Source organism: Phyllobates terribilis, unplaced genomic scaffold (assembly GCF_046119375.1).
Source record: "Phyllobates terribilis strain yellow unplaced genomic scaffold, ASM4611937v1 Scaffold_9__5_contigs__length_417890890, whole genome shotgun sequence".
In the NCBI taxonomy this organism is placed as follows: Eukaryota; Metazoa; Chordata; class Amphibia; order Anura; family Dendrobatidae; genus Phyllobates; species Phyllobates terribilis.
The window spans coordinates 62,544,904-62,567,847 of record NW_027362769.1 but is presented as its reverse complement, the minus strand read 5'-3'; the positions used below and the strand labels follow the sequence as shown (position 1 = coordinate 62,567,847).

The following is a 22,944-nucleotide window of genomic DNA, read 5'->3' as shown; positions in this document are numbered from 1 at the left end:
GCACACTCTTGGCATTCTCTTGATGAGCTTCAAGAGGTAGTCACGGGAAATGGTCTTCCAACAATCTTGAAGGAGTTCCCAGAGATGCTTAGCACTTGTTGGCCCTTTTGCCTTCACTCTGCGATCCAGCTCACTCCAAACCATCTCGATTGGGTTCAGGTCTGGTGACTGTGGAGGCCAGGTCATCTGGCGTAGCACCCCATCATTCTCCTTCTTGGTCAAATAGCCCTTACACAGCCTGGAGGTGTGTTTGGGGTCATTGTCCTGTTGAAAAATAACTGATGGTCCAACTAAACGCAAACCGGATGGAATAGCATGCCGCTGCAAGATGCTGTGGTAGCCATACTGGTTCAGTGTGCCTTCAAATTTGAATAAATCCCCAACAGTGTCACCAGCAAAGCACCTCCACACCATCACACCTCCTCCTCCATGCTTCACGTGGGAACCAGGCTTGTAAAGTCCATTCGTTCACCTTTTCTGCGTCGCACAAAGACACGGTGGTTGGAACCAAAGATCTCAAATTTGGACTCATCAGACCAAAGCACAGATTTCCACTGGTCTAATGTCCATTCCTTGTGTTCTTTAGCCCAAACTTGTCTCTTCTGCTTGTTGCCTGTCCTTAGCAGTGGTTTCCAAGCAGCTATTTTACCATGAAGGCCTGCTGCACAAAGTCTCCTCTTAACAGTTGTTGTAGAGATGTGTCTGCTGCTAGAACTCTGTGTGGCATTGACCTGGTCTCTAATCTGAGCTGCTGTTAACCTGTGATTTCTGAGGCTGGTGACTCGGATAAACTTATCCTCAGAAGCAGAGGTGACTCTTGATCTTCCTTTCCTGGGGCGGTCCTGATGTGAGCCAGTTTCTTTGTAGCGCTTGATGGTTTTTGCAACAGCACTTGGGGACACTTTCAAAGTTTTCCCTATTTTTCAGACTGACTGACCTTCATTTCTTAAAGTAATGATGGCCACTCGTTTTTCTTTACTTAGCTGCTTTTTTCTTGTCATAATTAGTGTTGAGCATTCCGATACTGTAATATCGGGTATCGGCCGATATTCGCGGTATCGGAATTCCGATACTTAATTCCGATACTTTTACAATATCGGATACCGGAATCGGAAGTTCCCATAATGCCTGCGCTCTGTAGTGTCTGTGAAGGATGACAAGTTGGATGGCAGCGCGATCCAGCCTGTCATCAGAATGCCATCCCAGCGGGGGAGAATTCTCCTGATTGTTTAAAAGCCGGCGGGCGGTATAAAGCCGCCGGCTTTTAAACAATCACACAGCCCCATACTGCTTCCCCGCAGCCTCCCACCCCGATCCTCCGCTCCCCTCGCCACCTCCCATCCCGATCGTAAGTTAGGACCGGGCGGGGAGCGCAGCTCCAAGGAGCGGGGAGTGAAGGACCCGGGCGGGGAAGCCGGCAGTGAAAAGACTTCACCGCCGGCTTTCCCGTTCTGTGCTGCGCTTTCCCGCCGGTTATTTCAAATGAACAGCTGAGGTATCAGGTGATGCCGATCAGCTGTTCATTTGAAGTCGCCGCGGTGCCCTCAGAGGGTTCATGTGAGTTCATGCTTGACTGCATGAACTCACATGAACTTTCCCACGGCCGCACAGGTCAGCCTCACCTCCCAGACCCGTCATGATTAGTGTGTGTGCGGGGTGTGTGTGTGGGGTGTGTGCGCGATGTTTGTGCGGGTGTGCGCGGTGTCTGTGCGATGTGTGCGGGGTGTGTGTGCGGGGTGTGTGTGCGGGGTGTGTGCGGGGTGTCTGTGCGATGTGTGCGGGTGTGTGCGTGCAGGCAGACATAGGCCGATGTGACACTACTACTCCCATCGGCCTATGTCTGTCCCCCGTCCACTCCTGCCAGCAGGATCAGCTCGATGGGAGCAGTAGTTCCCATCAGCCTGATCCTGCTATTTAAATTGCCCTACTGTGTCCCCAATAAATGTTAAATACATGTCATTGGTGGCCAGTGGTTACCTAAAAGAAATTAGTTCATACATTACCTGTCCCCGCCGATCGCCACCTAAAATAAAGTAAAAAATAAAAAACTACACCTATACTCACCAAGACACCTAATTCCCCGAAGCCATCGATCTCCTGTAATAAAATATAAAATAATAAACCACAACCTTATCCTTACCCCTCCGTAGTAGTCCACGAGTGTCCCACGAAGATCTCCAGTTCAGAGCAGCCACATAGAATGTGACCGCTCTGAACCGCTGCCGCCGCTAGAATGACAGCATAAGCGGGTTCACCGGAGTTCAGGCAGCGCTGCTCCGGTTAGCTGCTTTACGGCCCTGCTGTATAGTGAGAAATTCCCACGGTACAGCAGTGCCGTAAAGGAGGTCTCCGGAGCTGCGCTCACTGAGTGCACTCCGGTGACCTCAGTCAGTGGCTCCCGCTGCCGGGAGCGGACGTGTTCCCGGCAGCGTGAGCTTACAGCAGCCATGCACAGCTGTCACCATCTCCAGATGTGACAGCTGTGCATGGGAGATCAGCGCAGGAACGTGGACAGGTAACTATTATTTTTAGTAAACTAAGAATTAAATAAAATTGTGTGTTTTATTTCAAATAAATTATTTTTTTCTGGGTGTAGTGTGTGTTTTTTCTTTTTAACACTTTGTAGGTTAGTAATGGGGGTGTCTTATAGACGCCCATCATTACTAACCTGGGCTTCATGGCAGCTGGCGCTGACATGAACCCCACCACTATTACCCCCTGCCACCGCACCAGGGCAGCGTGGAAGAGCGAGGCTAAGTGCCAGAGTTGGCGCATCCTATGGATGCGCCATTTCTGGGGCGGCTGACGACTGGTGTTTCTAGCCTGGGAGGGGGCCAATATTCATGGCACCCTTCCTGGGCTATTAATATCAGCCCCCAGCTGTCTGCCTAGCCTTTGCTAGCTATTAAAATAGGGGGGACCCCACGTCATTTTTTTTGGGGGGGTCCCCCATTTTAATAGCTAGTAAAGGCTAGGTATTCAGCTGGGGGCTGATATTAGTAGCCTGGGAAGCTCCGTGGGTTTTACCCCCTTCCCAGGCTTCAAACATCTGCCCCAGCCGTCTGCTTAACCTCCGCTAGAGACTAAAATTATGGGGGATCCCACGCCATTTTTTTTAAAAATAAATCCATTATTTTAACACTAAATTACATTTGAGGAGTTAATAAAGATGCAGTCCCTAAATTATTATTTATTTTTTAATTAATTTTTCCCAAAACTTTTGACGTGGGCTTCGCCATATTTTTGTATGCCAGCCAGGTACAGCATCCAGCTTCTATGAACGCGCCATTTTCCGGGGCGGCTGCGGACTGCAATTTTCAGCGGGGGGGCAGAAAGCTTGGGCCTCCCTGCGCTGCAGATTCCATCCCCCAGCTGCCTAGTTGTACCTGGCTGGACACAAAAATAGGGAGAAGCTCCACGTTTTTTTTTTTTTAATTATTTCATGAAATTCATGGAATAATTAAGAAAAAAAGGGCTTCCCTATATTGTTGTGTCCAACGAGGTACAAATAGGCAGCTGGTGGTTGGGGGCAGCCCGTTCCTGCCTGCTGTACCTGGCTGGACCCAAATATAGTGCAAAGCCCCACGTCAATTTTTTTTTAATTATTTCAGGAAATTCATGAAATAATTAAAAAAAAATTATGTGGGGCTTCGCCCTATATTTGTGTCCAGTCAGGTACAGCAGGCAGGAATGGGCTGCCCCCAACCACCAGCTGCCTATTTGTACCTAGCCGGACACAACAATATAGGGAAGCCCTTTTTTTCTTAATTATTCCATGAATTTCATGAAATAATTTAAAAAAAAAATACGTGGGGCTTCGCCCTATTTTTGTGTCCAGCCAGGTACAACAAGGCAGCTGGGGGCTGGAATCCGCAGCGCAGGGAGGCCCAAGCTTTCTGGGCCCCACCCGCTGCAAATTGCAGTCCGCAGCCGCCCCGGAAAATGGCGCGTTCATAGAAGCGCCATCTTCTGGCGCTGTACCCAACTCATCCAGGGCCCTGGTGCGGTGGCTCACTGGGTAATAAAGGGGTTAAGGCCAGCTTGGCCTTATCAGATGGCCCTAAGCCCGAAATTCATGGGGTCACGCCAACATTAGACATGACCACCATGAATTTCTAGTAAAGTATTTAAAAAAAACACAAACACCCAGAAAAAAGTCCTTTAATTGAAATAAAGACACAATTCTTTATTGTTCTAAATTAAACCATACTTACCATCACGCCCATTCCAGCTGAAGCCAATGATCTCCTGCAATAAAAGTAAAATAATAAAGCAACCTCATCCTTACCTTTCCATGGTTCCCAGGACAGCTTCAGCTCTGCTACATCGAGATGACAGGCTGGACCGCAGCAGAACGCTGCCATCCAGCCTGTCATCCCGCAGACACTGAGAAGCGCAGGCATGCTTGCGCTCCTCAGTGTCTGGCTGTGACGGCATCCAGATGAGCTGACAATGAACTCGGCTCACCTCATGCACGTCACTGACAGCGTGGGAAAATTCTCCTGCACTCAGCGCTTCAGCGTGAGAATTTTCCCACGCTGTCAGTGACGTACATGAGGTGCGCCGAGTTCATTGGACATGACCTCACCTCATGCACGTCACTGACAGCGTGGGAAAATTCTCACGCTGAAGCGCTGAGTGCAGGAGAATTCTCCCACGCTGTCAGTGACGTACATGAGGTGAGCCGAGTTCATTGTCGGCTCATCTGGATGCCGTCACAGCCAGACACTGAGGAGTGGAAGTATGCCTGCGCTTCTCAGTGTCTGCGGGATGACAGGCTGGATGGCAGCGTTCTGCTGCGGTCCAGCCTGTCATCTCGATGTAGCAGAGCTGGAGCCGTCGTGGGAGCCATGGAAAGGTAAGGATGAGGTTGGTTTATTATTTTTCTTTTATTGCAGGAGATCGTTGGCTTCAGCTGGAATGGGCGTGATGGTAAGTATGGTTTAATTTAGAACAATAAAGAATTGTGTGTTTATTTCAATTAAAGGACTTTTTTCTGGGTGTTTGTGTTTTTTTTAAATACTTTACTAGAAATTCATGGTGGTCATGTCTAATATTGGCGTGACCCCATGAATTTCGGGCTTAGGGCCAGCTGATAATGCCAAGCTGGCCTTAACCCCTTTATTACCCAGTGAGCCACCGCACCAGGGCCCTGGATGAGTTGGGTACAGCGCCAGAAGATGGCGCTTCTATGAACGCGCCATTTTCCGGGGCGGCTGCGGACTGCAATTTGCAGCGGGTGGGGCCCAGAAAGCTTGGGCCTCCCTGCGCTGCAGATTCCAGCCCCCAGCTGCCTAGTTGTACCTGGCTGGACACAAAAATAGGGCGAAGCTCCACGTTTTTTTTTTTAAATTCATGAAATTCATGGAATAATTAAGAAAAAAAGGGCTTCCCTATATTGTTGTGTCCGGCTAGGTACAAATAGGCAGCTGGTGGTTGGGGGCAGCCCGTTCCTGCCTGCTGTACCTGACTGGACACAAATATAGGGCGAAGCCCCACATCAATTTTTTTTAATTATTTCATGAATTTCCTGAAATGATTTAAAAAAAATTGACGTGGGGCTTCGCACTATATTTGTGTCCAGCCAGGTACAGCAGGCAGGAACGGGCTGCCCCCAACCACCAGCTGCCTATTTGTACCTGGTTGGACACAACAATATAGGGAAGCCCTTTTTTTCTTAATTATTTCATGAATTTCATGAAATAATTAAAAAAAAAAAATACTTGAAGCTTCTCCCTATTTTTGTGTCCAGCCAGGTACAACTAGGCAGCTGGGGGATGGAATCTGCAGCGCAGGGAGGCCCAAGCTTTCTGCCCCCCCCCCCCCCGCTGAAAATTGCAGTCCGCAGCCACCCCGGAAAATGGCGCGTTCATAGAAGCTGGATGCTGTACCTGGCTGGCATACAAAAATATGGCGAAGCCCACGTCAAGTTTTGGGAAAAATTAATTAAAAAATAAATAATAATTTAGGGACTGCATCTTTATTAACTCCTCAAATGTCATTTAGGGTTAAAATAAAGGATTTATTTAAAAAAAAATTGACGTGGGGCTTCGCCCTATATTTGTGTCCAGCCAGGTACAGCAGGCAGGAACAGGCTGCCCCCAACCACCAGCTGCCTATTTGTACCTGGCCGGACACAACAATATAGGGAAGCCCTTTTATAAAAAAATTATTTCATGAAATAATTAAAAAAAAATTGACGTGGGGCTTCGCACTATATTTGTGTCCAGCCAGGTACAGCAGGCAGGAATGGGCTGCCCCCAACCACCAGCTGCCTATTTGTACCTGGTTGGACACAACAATATAGGGAAGCCCTTTTTTTCTTAATTATTCCATGAATTTCATGAAATAATTTAAAAAAAAAATGCGTGGGGCTTCGCCCTATTTTTGTGCCCAGCCAGATACAACTAGGCAGCTGGGGGCTGGAATCCGCAGCGCAGGGAGGCCCAAGCTTTCTGGGCCACCCCCGCTGCAAATTGCAGTCCGCAGCCGCCCCAGAAAATGGCGCGTTCATAGAAGCGCCATCTTCTGGCGCTGTACCCAACTCATCCAGGGCCCTGGTGCGGTGGCTCACTGGGTAATAAAGGGGTTAAGGCCAGCTTGGCATTATCAGCTGGCCCTAAGCCCGAAATTCATGGGGTCACGCCAATATTAGACATGACCACCATGAATTTCTAGTAAAGTATTTAAAAAAACACAACACCCAGAAAAAAGTCCTTTAATTGAAATAAACACACAATTCTTTATTGTTCTAAATTAAACCATACTTACCATCACGCCCATTCCAGCTGAAGCCAACGATCTCCTGCAATAAAAGTAAAATAATAAAGCAACATCATCCTTACCTTTCCATGGCTCCCACGACAGCTTCAGCTCTGCTACATCGAGATGACAGGCTGGACCGCAGCAGAACGCTGCCATCCATCCTGTCATCCCGCAGACACTGAGAAGCGCAGGCATACTTCCACTCCTCAGTGTCTGGCTGTGACGGCATCCAGATGAGCCGAGGTCATGTCCAATGAACTCAGCTCACCTCATGTACGTCACTGACAGCGTGGGAAAATTCTCCTGCACTCAGCACTTCAGCGTGAGAATTTTCCCATGCTGTCAGTGACGTGCATGAGGTGAGCTGAGTTCATTGGACATGAACTCGGCTCATCTGGATGACGTCACAGAGAGACACTGAGGAGCGCAAGCATGCCTGCGCTTCTCAGTGTCTGCGGGATGACAGGCTGAATGGCAGCGTTCTGCTGCGGTCCAGCCTGTCATCTCGATGTAGCAGAGCTGAAGCTGTCGTGGGAACCATGGAAAGGTAAGGATGAGGTTGCTTTATTATTTTACTTTTATTGCAGGAGATCGTTGGCTTCAGCTGGAATGGGCGTGATGGTAAGTATGGTTTAATTTAGAACAATAAAGGATTGTGTCTTTATTTCAATTAAAGGACTTTATTCTGGGTGTTTGTGTTTTTCTTTAACTTTGACTATGGGGTTAGTAATGGGGGTGTCTTATAGACGCCTCTCCATTACTAACCTGGGCTTGATGTCAGCTGGCATTATAAGCTGACATCAACCCCAACCCTATTACCCCCTGCCACCGCACCAGGGCAGCGTGGAAGAGCGAGGCTAAGTGCCAGAATTGGCGCATCCTATGGATGCGCCATTTCTGGGGCGGCTGACGGCTGGTGTTTCTAGCCTGGGAGGGGGCCAATATTCATGGCACCCTTCCTGGGCTATTAATATCAGCCCCCAGCTGTCTGCCTAGCCTGTGCTAGCTATTAAATTAGGGGGGACCCCACGTTATTTTTTTTGGGGGGTTCCCCCATTTTAATAGCTAGTAAAGGCTAGGTATTCAGCTGGGGGCTGATATTAGTAGCCTTGGAAGCTCCGTGGGTATTACCCCCTTCCCAGGCTTCAAACATTTGCCCCAGCTGTCTGCTTAACCTCCGCTAGAGCCTAAAATTAAGGGGAACCCCACGCCAATTTTTTTTTAAATAAATCCTTTATTTTAACACTAAATGACAAGTACAGTAATCAACACTATCACTGTACTTCATATATATGTGACTGACATGTTTCTATCTATCTAATCTATGTGTGATTCTCTATTCTTTCTATTCTAAATTGTCGGGTACAGATGCTGAATTGCCGGCCGGCTTTCTTAAAGAGACGGTGCATGAAAACACTATTATTTTTTTAAATAAATCCTTTACACTAAATGACAAGTACAGTAAGCAACACTGTCACTGTACTTCTTATATATGTGGCTGACATGTTTCTATCTATCTAATCTATGTGTGAAGCTCTATTCTTTCTGTTGTAAATTGTCGGGTACCGGTGAATGCCGCTGCTGAATTGCCGGCTTTTCATGTCATTCTACATTATTCTTAGTTGTTTTACTTCATGTAGAATTAACCTACAAGGAAAGAAAGGGTTTATTTTCATTCCGATATTTGTGTCCCATTGACTTGCATTGGTTTCCGGTATCGGAATCGGCGATATCCGATACTTTTTGGGTATCGGCCCGATCCAATCCGATACGATATTTCCTGATATCGGAAGGTATCGCTCAACACTAGTCATAATACAAATTCTAACAGTCTATTCAGTAGGACTATCAGCTGTGTATCCACCAGACTTCTGCACAACACAACTGATGGTCCTAACCCCATTTATAAGTCAAGAAATCCCACTTATTAAACCTGACAGGGCACACCTGTGAAGTGAAAACCTTTTCCCGTGACTACCTCTTGAAGCTCATCAAGAGAATGGCAAGAGTGTGCAAAGCAGTCATCAAAGCAAAAGGTGGCTACTTTGAAGAACCTAGAACATAAGACATATTTTCAGTTGTTTCACACTTTTTTGTTAAGTATGTAATTCCACATGTGTTAATTCATAGTTCTGATGCCTTCAGTGGGAATGTACAATTTTCATAGTCATGAAAATACAGAAAAATCTTTAAATTAGAAGGTGTGTCCAAACTTTTGGTCTGTACTGTATATCCTGCCAAAAAGAAAAGATTAAACATCTAATCACCTACAAGTTAAAACTATTTTTATTGCATACCAGTCTGATATGTCTAGGAACTGTCCTGTCCTTTTCAATGGCAGTCTGCCAGCACTACAGGTACTAAGACTTCCTTTCCTTCACTTCAGAACATGCATTGCTCCTGCCTTTGGCTTGCTTGCTCTGAACTCAAAAGCATCCTTTGTCACACAGGTATAGCATACAGAACAGGAGCAGACAGACAAAGACCCACCCGCACTTTCTGATATCTGTTGCTAGAGAAGGAGTACATTTGACTACAACCCCTAGTGGCCAAAACTATGGAATTATTTTTGGTGGGCTAAACATGTTATTTTGGGTAAATATAGTATTTAATTTTGCTTTTGCTTACATTTTTTGAGACAGCAATAACAATTTAAATTCTTCTTCACTACTTTTTGTGGCAAGGGCTGCATTAGGATTTAGGAATATTATCTGCCAAATCTATAAAATGGTAATGTATATTGTTAAAATCATGTCCTATGTGGGCATCTGGCGAGACATGGCTGCCCAAGGTATAATAGCTTATTGTTGGGGATAAGATTAGGGTCACATGACAGTATAAAAAATTGGTACGATTTTCATCCAGAAAAGTGAGACAATTTTTTTTCTCACTTGTCATATGTGTGCAGTTCATGTACAATCCTTTTTTTTTACAGCAGCAGTTATTAATCATTTACAGGACCATTTACAGTTTTCTATGTTACAGAATTGCAATGTATCCGTAAAAATGCCATACTGTGGCATCCGATTATTTTCTCGCACCTATAGACTTGAATGGATGAGTCTCATCCGATTTCAGAGTCAAATCTCTATATGCTGCAATTTTTTTCCCAAACAGATTCTGACAGTGAAAAATATCGGTCATCAGCACTGCCTCATTGAATAGCATGGGTCAGTGTGCCGTCTGATAAAAAATCGGATAGCAATCGTCCGATTTATATGGTCGTCTGCACAAGCCTAAAAGGAACCAGACCAGTGTCGATTAGCTGATTAGCTGACTGGCATCATTTTCAAAGTGGTGAAACAACCCTTTTAAATAATGCAATTAATGTATGCTTTAATTAGCTTGTATCTAAGCATTAAATACTTAGATGAATGCAAAGCTATTGAATTTCTTTTCATCCTACCAACAATATCGAAGTCCTAAACCAGAACATATACAGCATACAGCAGCTCCAGCAGACTGTAAGCAGAAAGGATAGGGTTAAAGCATTCTCCGCTTAGTGAATTTCAGCACAGGTGCTAATGACACGTTCCTATAACTGATATTAATTCTCCTTATTAGTCTAAGCGTTGTACTTGGGGTAGCAGCACGTACGTTCCCAGGCTCTTGGCTGTGTGGTCTTGTTGCAGTTGGAAGCTGAACTGAAACATCTGAGAAGCATTAATGGGATTATTCATGGCATGGCATCTAATCTTACCTTTTAGGTTCTGCTTCCTAAATCACCATTGTTCTCGCCCATTGTGTCTAATGTGTGTGTCCTTCCATATGTCATCTCTAATGACTGGTACCCCAGGATAAGGGGGATTTAAAGTGACATAAATATTATGAAAGCAAAGTTGTTTTATTGCGGATTTACTCTGAAAAGCAGAGCTCCCGAGCCAAAAGTGTTAGTAGGATTATCTATCCCTATGGACTTTTAAAAACCTTTCCTTCCAGAATAAGGAAAGATTAAGTGTATAATGCTAATACACTGGCTATCACTATAGAGTCCGTGTATCATGGCAGACCGTCTGACTCTCTAATGAATGAGTACTTGTTGGAATATATTTAAATCCTATATTATTAGACCGTCACCAAGAAATTGGACATTCGGAAGAAAAATGCATATCCTGGAACTAAGGCTACATAGATGAGTGTACAAAAAATATTAATATTAGAAAAATGTACTATCCCAAGAATCCAAAAATCCAGAGTATAATAAATCTTTGGGGAGTCCTGGTAATCTGTTTAAAAAGTTAGACTCATTTTCTAGATACATCTGTGGGAAAGCTGGGAAAGCTTTGTAACAACCAATATAGTTATAATGACAGCTCCCTATAGGGTTTGTCGATGGAATTCTAAAAAATGTGCACATTTTTGCAAATTTCAAAACGGAAAATACTTAGAAATGAAATGTTTCTTTCCTTTGTTGGCCAAGGTTCATACCATGTTTTTGCCATACAGTCAAGGTATATGTTGCAGGCTTTCAAAGCATTTATATATTATCTCTGGTTAAATCTATATAATGCACCACCTTTACTGTTTATGAACCCATAGAAATCTATAGGCTCCAGCTCTGTATGCCTCCACATTCCATATGGAGGCGTACCATTTTTTTTCTAGACAAGTTCATGCAGAATCAGAGTAAAATATTGCAGCATGAGATATCAGATGCCATAGGGTATGTGCACATGTTAAGTATTTGGTGCAGAAATTTCTGCTCCATTTCTGCATTTCTTGGCAGGAAAAATACAGTGTAAAATAGGTGCGTTTTTTATGCGTTTTTTTACATGCGTTTTTGTTGCACATTTTTCACCGCTCATTAGCCTGGGTGAAATCTGCAGCAAAAACACTGAAAGAATTAATATGCGCTGTAGATTTAAATCTGCACCAAATCTGCAAGTCACAAATAAACAATGTGTGCATGAGACTTCAGGAGTCTCATTCACTTTGCGGGCTTCAGGAAACAGTTCAAGTCTTGTGACAAATCGGCGCAGAGAAAAAATAGACAAGTGTGGGCATTAGCGCACGGAGGCACCTTTCACAGCTGTGGCTCTATATGGTACCTCTATACCGAGCCTTACACCTAAAAACAGAGCAGTATAATGCGCATTAGCGTATAAAGTTACCATACAGAGCTGCTCAGAGTCAGGTTTGCTAACCTGACTTTTTATGTTTTCTGGACATCTCATTAAAAAATCATGGACAGACAATATTTTTTACGGACACATTAGAAAACCATAATAAATCATTATGATTATAAGTGATCTATGTCTACAGCCCATTATTCTGATATGAGACATCTGCTGCATTCAATGTAAACTGTGAAATGATGATAATTACAGTCAAAATAATCTGTAGAAGTTTTTTCAGCTTAAAAAAAAGTAACGGACACTTTAAATGTTTTTTATGGACAGGGTAAAAAAGTGCTCTATTTTTCCAGACTGTCTTGGAATTTCTGGACATTCAGCAATCCTGTTCTAAGTGCCCTAAGGCTACTGCCCCACTATCAGTACTTGGTCAGTATTCGGTCAGTATTTTTTCTTAGGAGTGGGAGCCAAAACCAGGAGTGGGTGATAAATGCAGAATTGGTGACTTGTTTCTATTCTACCTTTTCTCTGATTGTTCCTCACCTGCTTTTGGCTCCCACTCCTGAGAAAAAATGCTGACCGAATACTGATAGTGGGGCCATGGCCTCCACGGAACTGTAGGAACGCCACATGATGCACACAAGCTCTGTGCACACAGTTTAACCATATTTGTGAGGCATAAAACAACATTTTTTCTGCTAGAATGAACTATACTTTATATCTAGAATTGATTATTGTAATCATACATTCAGAGAGCTGCAGATCCACAAAAATAAAGTATCACATTTTGGGATACGTATGTATCACTCTCAGTTAGTAATGATTGGACCCATGGAAGTTTGTGTTCTGGTACCAGACCTGAATTGTATTCCAAAGTTTGGTTCGGGTACCAGAGCTGTATCCAAACTTGATCCAGAACCCAAACCCCGTTAAAAAAAATGGAGACCCAAACTTTGTATCTGGAAAAAATTCTCTCTCTCTCTCCCCCACCCGGAACTCAGAACTTTGCAACGATCTTCCGGGAGAAGCCCGTGTTCGTTCGCATTTAACTCATCTCTACTCTCAATAACTTTGGTAAAAATAACCATTTAGCAAACTATTTTATGAATTTTTTCATCAAAGCTGTGATATTTTGCAACAGATAATATCATTTCCTCCTATGCTATTCTTTGGAAATACCAATTCTGGTACAGTGAATATTTTTCTGCAAAGCGCTAATCTACAGAACTTGATCAGCAGGAAATGATAATATATTTGAGATATTATTAGCGCAGAGTATTGTTGCAAAGCAGGTGACATGAACACTCATGTTTATACATTATTTTGTTTTTTTAAACTGTATAAACATTGGAATAGAATAAAAATGTAGTGAATTTACAGTAATAAAAAACTCTTGAACAAGATCGGTAGCACGTAGAACACATTTACCAAACCTTGAATGCAGTTTCCAGGTGTACATAAGACTTATTGCATATTTGCTTTGCTTGAATAAAGTGAAAGGAAAGTGAAGTTTATAACATAGAGTAAAATTACATTTTATATGCAATTTTTATTTTTCAAACAGAAGGGATGCAGTTGTTGTATATTATTTAAAGCACGAGAGTCGGCAGTGAATCTACACACCAGATTCTGAACCCCAACTCAATTTTTGATACTGTGGCAAATCTCACATATAGCAGAACCTATATACATACATTGCAGTAGGCACTCTATGGTGCTTTGTTGGGTACTGTACTAGGAGATATTCTAGAATATTCATTGCCTCTCAGATAAAAAAAACTTCATAATACAACTGGGCGACATAAAAGGCTTGGGGTACCATATTATAGATCCTTAAAGGCGTTTTCCCAAGAACAAACTAGAGTTTAATGAATACAGCTTAGAATGAAAATAAGATCCAAAATTGGATGTGTTAAAAAAAATGTCCTAGTGCTGAGATAACCTTATAAATGTCCCCCTGCTGTGTACTGTGTAATGGCTGTGTCTGACCGTACAGGAACATGGTCTGATCATACCACAGCTCCTGGACAGGGAGGAAGCAAAAGAGTATACAGACATTACAGCAGGGGGTCGCAGCTGATTCTTTCTGTGAGTTAAAATGTGGTTTTAAACAGGCAGGGAAGTGTTTTGCCTCACAGAAAGAATCAGCTGTGATCCCCTGCTGTAATGTCTGTATACTCCTTTGCTTCCTTCCCTGCCCAGGAGATGTGGTATGATCAGACCGTGTTCCTGTACGGTCAGACACAGCCATTACACAGTACACAGCAGGGGCACATTTATAAGATTATCTCAGCACAGGAACATTTTATTTAAACACATCCAATTGTGTAAATTGTTATTATTCCAAGATCTATTGACTAAAATGTGGGACAACCCATAATTCAAAAGTTGCACAGAGCTTTCTTACAGAAATGTTGGCCTTACACTGTGCTTTTCGGGCAAAAATAGGTAAAAAAAGAGGGACATTTTACTTTTCTGTTTTTTACGTACATGTTCTATCCATGTTTTTCACAGATAGAACTGATCCATTATAGTGTACGGGGCTGTTCACATTGATGCAGTCTAGTGCTGGCCGTTTTTAGCTTACTGTTTGCTAAGGGAAACTTCTTAGACCTCATCCATTAGTTTTTTTTTTGTTTTTTTTTGCATATGAGAAAAACTGGTGAAGCTCTGATCATAAAAACTGACACAATGACCAAACACTGATGAAAATCTCATCCAGCACAGTGATGGAAATCAGTCCATTTTGTCACATGCAAGAAAAATATGGACCTCTGAGTGAGGCCTAATACAACATCTCCAATACAACATCTCCAATACATTTGTGCATTGGCCCTTTGTTCTAAGCAAACCTAGAAAAATTGTAAAAAGCTTATGATGGCCAATACAATGTTTATCCTACTCTTTTATTAACCTTTTTTTATATATCACTGTTAATTTACACTATCAATGCAATTTTTCATACTTATTCCAGTATACGTAGTATATGAAATAATCTCTCCTTTAGATGGAATTATATTTATGTATAAAATTATAAGTGAATTTATCAGCTTGATAGTCCCTCCAAATGAATGACATTTTTATTGTTTTGTACATGGACATGTAATGCCAATTATAATGGACATAGGTAACAAGTTAGGCGAACAATTTTTCATGACTCACTATGTTCTGTTAAGTCAGAAGTCAGGACATTCTCTTTTTTTTCATCCAGACGAGAAACAATTTTGGCTCATCAGTGAATATAATCTATCAATCCATCATCTGTCTGCCAAGGTTTACTTAATATCCTTTTCTTGTTTTGTATTTTCTTTCAGAGCATGATCTCCTCCATTGTTAACAGTACATACTACGCCAATGTGTCAGCTACTAAATGTCATGAATTTGGGAGATGGTATAAGAAGTTCAAGAAGATGAAAGGTAAATTTCTTTATTTTTTTCTTTATTCCTTAAAGTATGGATTAAACGGGTTGTCCGAGTAGTATTATCTTTTAAATCCCTATGTTTCCCCCCGGTAAAATAATAACACCTCCGGTGGCAGTGCCATTCCAGTGGTGTCGGCACTGGGTTCTCCCATGACGTTTTTTGTCACATCAGTCAGCGCAAACTTCATTCTCGCTTCTTTCAGAAAAATCAAAACTTCCAGAGAGGGCAGTAGAAGCTCTCACTTCCTTCGGATGTCAATTACGTTAGTAGGAGAGGAGAGTGAAGCCAGTGCTGATTGTCAGCAGGGATAGCATGACATAACAATGTCACGTGAGCCCCGGGAGAGCCAATGCCGACACTGCTGGAACAGCACTCGCATCGGAGGTGAGTATAAATGTTGTTATTTTACTGGAAGGAAAAATAAGGATTAAGATGGGGTTGTCCTAGTAGTGGCCAACCTCTTTAAAAAACATTTGTATGCGACTTTTAATGGCTTGAGCATAGTTTTGAACTCATGGCGATGTTTTATGGGACACATCTAATATTCCCTTACTTATCCATGCATCTGTTGAAGGAAAGAGTCCTAGTATTCACTAATACAACCTGGGGATTACCAGTGGTAGTCACAGGACATATTGTACACCTACACTTCATCAATTGTTTTTCTACAAAAGTTTACAAAATTTTGACTGAGTATTAAATTAATATCTACTTTAACATACCGAATATACTGAAGACTTGCAAGCAAAGACTACAATTTCACAACACCACATCTGCAAAACAAAAACCTTGATTCAAATGAGTTCAAGGATCCTGCAATGTTTTTCAGACATTGTCTATGTATACAGTTTAAAGAGACGCTCTTATTGGCTTTCTTATATCACTTTGTTTCCTAAGCCAGCTCATGAACACAAGTGGATGAAGAGGGCCAAGGTGCCGAGTTAGGTAAACAGGATTTGCTTTTAATGGGTTCAAGTGCTTTTGATCTGCATACAAAGATTTAGGATCTTGTAAAAATGCAGGGACCATGAGACAAGGTAATATTAGAATTGTTTTAGGAAAACACATCGCTTTCTAATCTCATGTGATAGGGAAATAGTGGCTACTTTGTAAGCAATGGTCTATCAGACAAGCCATTGTAGGAAACTGATATTACCTCGTTATCTGTCTTATTTCTTTAGAATTGTCCAACTTCAATGCATCCCTTTCCAGGTTGTCTAGCATTTGTCATTGTTAATGAAGGACAGAGGGCAGGTCTAGATAGTTTTTTTTTTTACTTTTATCTGTGTTCCAGCAACTCTTTTTTTCATCCATACTGAACAATGTTCATATTAAATTTTTGAAAGTGATCAGAGTGATTTAAGGAGGATCAGTGATCCCTACATACACATTTCTTGTGGAAGCAGTTACATAGTTATAAAATCTATACAAAATAAAATATATATGTAGCCAAAGAAAAAACACTTGTAGATACTGTACAGTACAGACCAAAAGTTTGGACACACCTTCTCATTTAAAGATTTTCCTGTATTTTCATGACTTTGAAAATTGTACATTCACACTGAAGGCATCAAAACTATGAATTAACACATGTGGAATTATATACTTAACAAAAAAGTGTGAAACAACTGAAAATATGTCTTATATTCTAGGTTCTTCAAAGTAGCCACCTTTTGCTTTGATGACTGCTTTGCACACTCTTGGCATTCTCTTGATGAGCTTCAAGAGGTAGTCACCGGAAATGATTTTCACTTCACAGGTGTGCCCTGTCAGGTTTAATAAGTTGGATTTCTTGCCTTATAAATGGGGTTGGGACCATCAGTTGTGTTGTGCAGAAGTCTGGTGGATACACAGCTGATAGTCCTACTGAATAGACTGTTAGAATTTGTATTATGGCAAGAAAAAAGCAGCTAAGTAAAGAAAAAGGAGTGGCCATCATTACTTTAAGAAATGAAGGTCAGTCAGTCCGAAAAATTGAGAAAACTTTGAATGTGTCCCCAAGTGCAGTTGCAAAAACCATCAAGCGCTACAAAGAAACTGGCTCACATGAGGACCGCCCCAGGAAAGGAAGACCAAGAGTCACCTCTGCTTCTGAAGATAAGTTTATCCGAGTCACCAGCCTCAGAAATCGCAGGTTAACAGCAGCTCAGATTAGAGACCAGGTCAATGCCACACAGAGTTCTAGCAGCAGACACATCTCTACAACAACTGTTAAGAGGAGACTTTGTGCAGCAGGCCTTCCTGGTAAAATAGCTGCTAGGAAACCACTGCTAAGGACAGGCAACAAGCAGAAGAGACAAGTTTGGGCTAAAGAACACAAGGAATGGACATTAGACCAGTGTAAATCTGTGCTTTGGTCTGATGAGTCCAAATTTGAGATCTTTGGTTCCAACCACCGTGTCTTTGTGCGACACAGAAAAGGTGAACGGATGGACTCTACATGCCTGGTTCCCACCGTGAAGTATGGAGGAGGAGGTGTGATGGTGTGGGGGTGCTTTGCTGGTGACACTGTTGGGGATTTATTCAAAATTGAAGGCATACTGAACCAGCATGGCTACCACAGCATCTTGCAGCGGCATGCTATTCCATCCAGTTTGCGTTTAGTTGGACCATCATTTATTTTTCAACAGGACAATGACCACAAACACATCTCCAGGCTGTGCAAGGGCTATTTGACCAAGAGGGAGAGTGATGGGGTGCTACGCCAGATGACCTGGCCTCCACAGTCACCAGACCTGAACCCAATCGAGATGGTTTGGGGTGAGCTGGACTGCAGAGTGAAGGCAAAAGGGCCAACAAGTGCTAAGCATCTCTGGGAACTCCTTCAAGATTGTTGGAAGACTATTTCCAGTGACTACCACTTAAAGCTCATCAAGAGAATGCCAAGAGTGTGCAAAGCAGTCATCAAAGCAAAGGGTGGCTACTTTGAAGAACCTAGAATATAAAACATATTTTCAGTTGTTTCACACTTTTTTGTTAAGTATATAATTCCACATGTGTTAATTCATAGTTTTGATGCCTTCAGTGTGAATGTACAATTTTCATAGTCATGAAAATACAGAAAAATCTTTAAATGAGAAGGTGTGTCCAAACTTTTGGTCTGTACTGTATATACTCTTGTATGTATTCCAACTGTACATAAGGATTAGGCATTATTCACACATCTGTGTTTAAACACGTGCGTGAAATAATGATACCGGTTTCATCAGTGTGTTGGATCAGTATATGGTCTGTGTGTCCACTTTTGCCATTAGTGTTTTTCACGAATAGACAAATAAATAAATTACAAAGCTTCTACACTTCGCAATGTTAAATACGGACAGGACACAGATGACACACGGATGGCATCTATGTGCTCTACGTGTTTTTCACAGACCCATAGACTTCTATTGGCTCTTTTCATCCGTGATATCGGAAAAAACGGACATGTCTCTGTGAGTTTTGCATGGACACATGCTCCGTGAAAAACACAGACATGTAAATAGCATCAAAGGTTATGATGTTCTAACTATGAAAAAAAACGGATACAACATAGGCGTGCAACACAAACGTGTGAATGAGGCCTAAAAGTGTGTCTACACTTTACACCTACTTTAAACAGTGTATGTCCTTAAACATCCTGCAGTTCAAAATGGTTTTGAGACCCTTACCGTTTGCTTAAAACACTGTCTTGCAGCAATAACTTTAGGAGGAAGAAGCACTCAACTCCAGCATGCATTAGCGCATGCACATAGCAGTGTACGGGCTCATAGACTCATAGACTTACTACTAAAGGGGTATTCCCATCTCCAAGATCCTATCCCAATATGTAGTAGGTGTAATACTAATAATATTAGCAAATACCTACAACTATAAATGTAGTATAGTATTTTTGATTCGCTATGTCTCTTTCCTCATGTGCAGGCATTGCAGGACCTTAGGTATCCATTGTTACGTCCACTGATAAAGTGACAGTTAGTTAGTTAGCTGCTAGTGGTCATAACCGTGGATACCTAAGGTCCTGTATTGCCTGCACATGAGGTAAGTGGCATAGCGAATCAAAAATACTATGCTACATTTTTAATTGGAGGCTTAATTTTATACCATTGGGAAGTGAAGAAAAAAATAATTACATTTTTACCACCAAAATTTTGGTTTAACCCCAGATTTTACATTTTTATACTGGGAAATGGGTAAAAATGGCACCAAAATTTGTCCCACAATCTCCATCTGCCACATAATAGGGAATCTTTTGCCGGGGTTTTCGTCTGAATCACATATTTCAGATATTTACACAGAAACCCAGAATGGCTGTGCGTCGAGCCTTACTCCGATCTTTGGGAGGCAGAATGAACAAATCAACAGCAGGTGAAAAATTTGTTTTATTTATTTTTTATGCCGTTCCTCGTGCAGTATAATTGATTAGACAACTTTATTCTTCGGGATGGTGCGATTACAGCAATACCAGATTTATATCGGGTTTTATGTTTGGCAGCTGTCACACACTAAAAGACGCTTTTCATTGCAAACACTGCATCACCATATTTTGAGAGCTATAATTTTTCCATATTTCGGCTGACAGAGTTATGTGATGGCTTGTTTTTTGTGAGACGAGTTGATGTTTTTATTGGTACCATTTTTGGGCAGGTGACATTTTTTGATTGCTTTCTATTCCGATTTTTGGGAGGCAGAATGAACAAAAAACAGCAATTCAGCAATTGTTTTTTTTTTTTTATGCCGTTCCACGTGTGGTAAAATTGATAAGGCAGCTTTATTCTTCAGGTCAGTACAATTACAGCGGCACCACATTTATAGCTTTTTTATGTTTTGTAGCTATTGCACAATAAAAACTATTTCATAGAATAAATAATTATTTTTGCATCGCTTTATTCTGAAAGCTATAACTTTTTATTTTTCCACTGATGGAGCTGTGTGGTAGCTTGTTTTTTGTGGGACAAGATGGCATTTGCAGTGGTACAATTTTTATTTTCATTTATCTTTTTGATTGCGTTTAATTCCATTTTTTGTTCGGCGGTATGATGATAAAGCATCGTTCTTTGCCTCGTTTTTTTTTTTCTCTTGCAGTGTTCATTGAAGGGGTTAACTAGTGGTACAGTTTTATAGGAAAAGTCATTCCAGACGTGGCGATACCAAATATATGTACTTTTTTTCATAAAAATATTTATTTATGGGTACAATATATTTTTATTTTTTTATTATTAATTTGTGATTTTTAAAAAAAATATTTTTACAATTTTTTTTTTGCACTTTTTTTCACTTTTTCTTACTTTTACACTCTGTTTCACTATGGAACTTTCACTAATTGCAGTCTGATCACTTGTATAGAATAGAGATGCAGCAGCATTCCTATACTATACAAATAGTCTGTGCTGCACTGACAGGCAAACTTGTTAGATCATGTACTGCGCATGATCTACCAAGTTTCCTAGCTCTGGTGACCCGAATGTCGTCAAGACAATATCGGGTCACCATGGCAACGATCGGGACCCTGCACTGACATCACGGGGTATCTAACCCAAAAGCAGAGGGGCTGTCTTCCCTCTGGCAGCCCCTCTGCCTGCACGCTAAATGCTACAATTGCAGTGATCGCAGCATTTAGCGGGTTAAAGTGCGGACACCTCTCCTGGCACCGAGTGCCGGGTGTCAGCTGTCAGAATCAGCTGACACCATGCAGCGAACGCGTGCGCACAGCCTCTGTGAGTGCAAAATCACCAAGACGTATCCATACATCCCTGGTCAATAAGTAACAGGCCACAGGGACGCATGGATACGTCTCATGTCAGAAAGGGGTTAAAAAAAACTTTACCAGTTTAGTATGGTCAGAGTCATACTTACTGTAAAATCATATTGCCAAGTCATATTTACTGCACAATATCTGCTGTAAAAACAAAACCCAAAAAATCAGTGACAGAATTGTGATTTCTTTTTCTTCGCAGTTTAGTCACACATGAACTTTTTTTTACTGTTTTACAATTTGTTAAAGCGAATATTCTCAACTAAAACTACAACTCATCCCACAAAAAAACAAGTTCATCTACTATTGCTATGATGATAGAAAAAAAAACTATGGGTTTTGAAAGAAGGGCAGGAAAGAATGAAATGAAAAATAACAGGAAACTGCCCAATCAGGAAAGGGGTAATGAAAACTCTAAATTAGTTATACTCATATCCCACCTATGTTTTATGTAAATGTAATTAGGATTTTCTATTTAGAAGTGCATATAAATATGGGACATCAGTATTATTTGATGGCTGACAAATCTACATTAAATCTACATTAAAATAAAAGTTGCAGAGTGTTAGATGTGAATTAAAAAAAAAACTTGTATAGAATAATTACTATCCTGTATCATGCTTCTGTAATATTATTAGAACCAATAGACTACTGAGTGAATTGCTGCAGCATTAGAAAGGCTTTGTCTCCATAGCCAAAGCTTTGCAAATTGCGCTATGGTGCACTGCCGGCTGTGATAAATATATACCGTACTTACTATTGCATGAAACACTGTCTTTCATCTGTGGATATAGCTATTGTAATATGTATTATTATAATCCTAATTTATGACAGTCTTAATCCAAATCTATTTCAAGTATAGGCTGACATCTGTAAGAAATGCATGGGTTGTGATAGGATATGTGTCTTGTGCTATATGTAGAAATATCACATTTCTTTCTTAGCTATAGCTGCATGTTGTAAATGATAATGCTAATTTCACTGCACCTAAGATTTTTAATGGTACACATACTTTCAGTAAGGTGACTTTTTAAATTCATTTAGAAAAAATATAAAAAAGGATGTATCACCAGAATTCACAGCACAAATGGCATACACTATAAAAGTGAGGTTTTATACCCGATGAGACTGTTGTACTTACTTTGAACCCAAATTTCTGAATAACTGTATAATCCTGATATGAAATTACGCAGTTTATGGGTTCATCTAAAGAATGAGTGAGCTTATAAATCTAAGTCTATTCAGTTTCTGCCCACCCATGCTGACTGACAGATGCAGCTTGCAGTGAACAGTGGGAGATCTTAGCAAGGAGGAGGGACACTGAGGAGCTGCCAGTTAGGTTAGGTGGGCAGAGAATAAGCTAAACTTTCATAAAGGATTCTACAGGCATTCTTACATGGATTGTCAAACTAAACACAGAGTAATTATTGGTTGCTAACTGTGATTGCATCAGTTTAATCTCTTAAATGCTGCTGTCAAGCAAGAGAGCAGCATTTAACAGGCTTCAACATAGTGGCTGTCTTTTCTGAATTTGTTAGGCACCCCACACAAAGCAATGACGAAGAGCCACTTCCTGAAAGTCCCCATGTCTGCTCACGGCTGGGCTTTGTAAGAGATCGTCAACTTTACTATTCTTTGGCATAGCGATCATATGATTGCAGGTTCAAGTCCCTTAAGGGGGTTAATTAGAAGTCTAAAACAAAATTGAAATTATATAAAAAAAAAAAATACAAAAATAAAAATATATAAGTTTTAAAGGAATCTGTCAGCACGCTTTTGCTATATAATCTGAAAGCAGCATGAGGTAGGGACAGAGACCCTGATTCCAGCATTGTATCACTTAGTTTACTTTATGATAGAATCCCAATTTTTTTCTGCTGCAGATCTAGTAGAGCTCAGCTGTTGAGCTGTGTATAAGACCACATCACAGCTTTCTGTGTGACACAGAGC

General features: G+C 41.4%; 1 protein-coding gene across 2 annotated transcripts in view; it reads left to right on the top strand.

The window, feature by feature from the left end:
- The window catches only part of SATB2 (SATB homeobox 2), a 215,619-nt gene that overhangs the window by 90,355 nt on the left and 102,320 nt on the right, over positions 1-22,944 (top strand). For both annotated transcript variants that reach the window (XM_073646531.1, XM_073646530.1), the window contains exon 7: positions 15,152-15,254. In XM_073646531.1, the coding sequence (XP_073502632.1) occupies positions 15,152-15,254 (103 nt within the window). The remainder of the gene's footprint in view (positions 1-15,151; positions 15,255-22,944) is intronic.